Below are 1,380 nucleotides of genomic sequence, written 5' to 3'. Positions count from 1 at the left end.
GGGATAAGCCTGTACCGATTGTAATTCAAAAAGAATGGAAAAGTTATGTAAGTTCTTTAAATTATTTACGTGAATTAGAAATACCTAGATATCTTGGTACCGAAACTGACTGTGAAATACAAATACATGGCTTTGCCGACGCTAGCTTATTAGCATATGGGGCATGTTTATACATTCGTTGTTCGAGTAATAAAAATGTACACGTCACCAAACTTATTTGCGCAAAATCAAAAATAGCACCGTTAAAAATAATATCCCTACCTCGCCTGGAGCTATGCGCTGCCGTAATACTCGCGCGCTTAGCAAATAAAGTCTTACCGAAATTAAAATTAAATATAAAAAATAAATATTTTTGGACGGACTCGTCTATAACATTAGCTTGGATCACTTCCCCGTCGTCAAAGTGGAAAACTTTCGTGGCTCACCGAGTAAGTGAAATACAGGATATGACCAGGTTAAATGAATGGAATCACGTGAGCACTCAAGACAATCCAGCCGATTTAATATCGCGCGGTTGCGGTGCCGATCAAATAATAAATAATGATTTATGGTGGGAGGGCCCTCATTGGCTCGCCGATAATTCCGAAAACTGGCCAAAATCAAAGATCAACGTTAACGCCGGTATAATACCGGAAGCAAAAGAAAAAATCACTTTATTGGTAGAACCCGTAAATGAAAACTTAATTAAAAATTATTCATCGTGGAATAAATTATTACGAGTGTTTGCTTATTGTTTACGTTTTATTAAAATCCGTGTCAAAAAACTTGAAGTCATTGGTCCTATTCAACTCGAAGAACTACGAGCAGCTGAAATTGCCGTTATCAAAATAACACAATCATACTACTGGTCAAGTGAAATAAATGGTTTAATAAATAATTCTATTCTGCCGAACAACAGTAAATTGAGAAATTTGCAACCTTTTTTAGAAAATGGAATTATGAGAGTCGGTGGTCGATTAAAAAATGCTCTATATTTAGACCAATTTCAACGTAGTCCTATTTTAATACCTCAAAATAGCGCTATTGCAAATTTAATATTGCAAAATGAACATGAAAAATTGATGCATGCCGGTCCTCAAGCTATGTTGGCCAATACACGATTGAAGTATTGGATAATAGGCGGTCGAAATACTGCAAGACATATTTTTCATAAATGTATTAAATGTTTTAGACTCCGACCTATTATAGTGGAACCTATAATGGGAAATTTACCAGCGGAACGCCTAGAACCATGTCGAGCTTTTAAAAAATGCGGAGTGGATTTCGCCGGTCCAATCACAATCAAAACCAGTTTGAGAAAAAAGGCAGCAGTGACTAAGGGCTACATTTGCGTCTTCGTTTGTTTTAGTACTCGTGCCGTCCACATAGAACTTGTAAGTG

The 1,380-nt window shown here is 36.5% G+C and overlaps 1 protein-coding gene across 1 annotated transcript; it reads left to right on the top strand.

Annotated features, from left to right (window-relative positions):
* Positions 1–446: 446 nt before the first annotated feature.
* LOC103311597 lies at positions 447–1,373 on the top strand (the record flags this gene model as incomplete). The annotated part of the gene is made up of 2 exons (XM_008191270.1): positions 447–1,105; positions 1,172–1,373. Coding segments are annotated over exons 1-2 (861 nt in total), but the record flags the coding sequence as incomplete, so codon positions are not given.
* Positions 1,374–1,380: the final 7 nt, after the last annotated feature.

The sequence above is a fragment of the Acyrthosiphon pisum genome, unplaced genomic scaffold (genome assembly GCF_005508785.2).
Source record: "Acyrthosiphon pisum isolate AL4f unplaced genomic scaffold, pea_aphid_22Mar2018_4r6ur Scaffold_8872;HRSCAF=9462, whole genome shotgun sequence".
Classification (NCBI taxonomy): Eukaryota; Metazoa; Arthropoda; class Insecta; order Hemiptera; family Aphididae; genus Acyrthosiphon; species Acyrthosiphon pisum.
The sequence above is the reverse complement of the archived record's forward strand: the minus strand, read 5'-3'. Positions and strand labels throughout refer to the sequence as shown.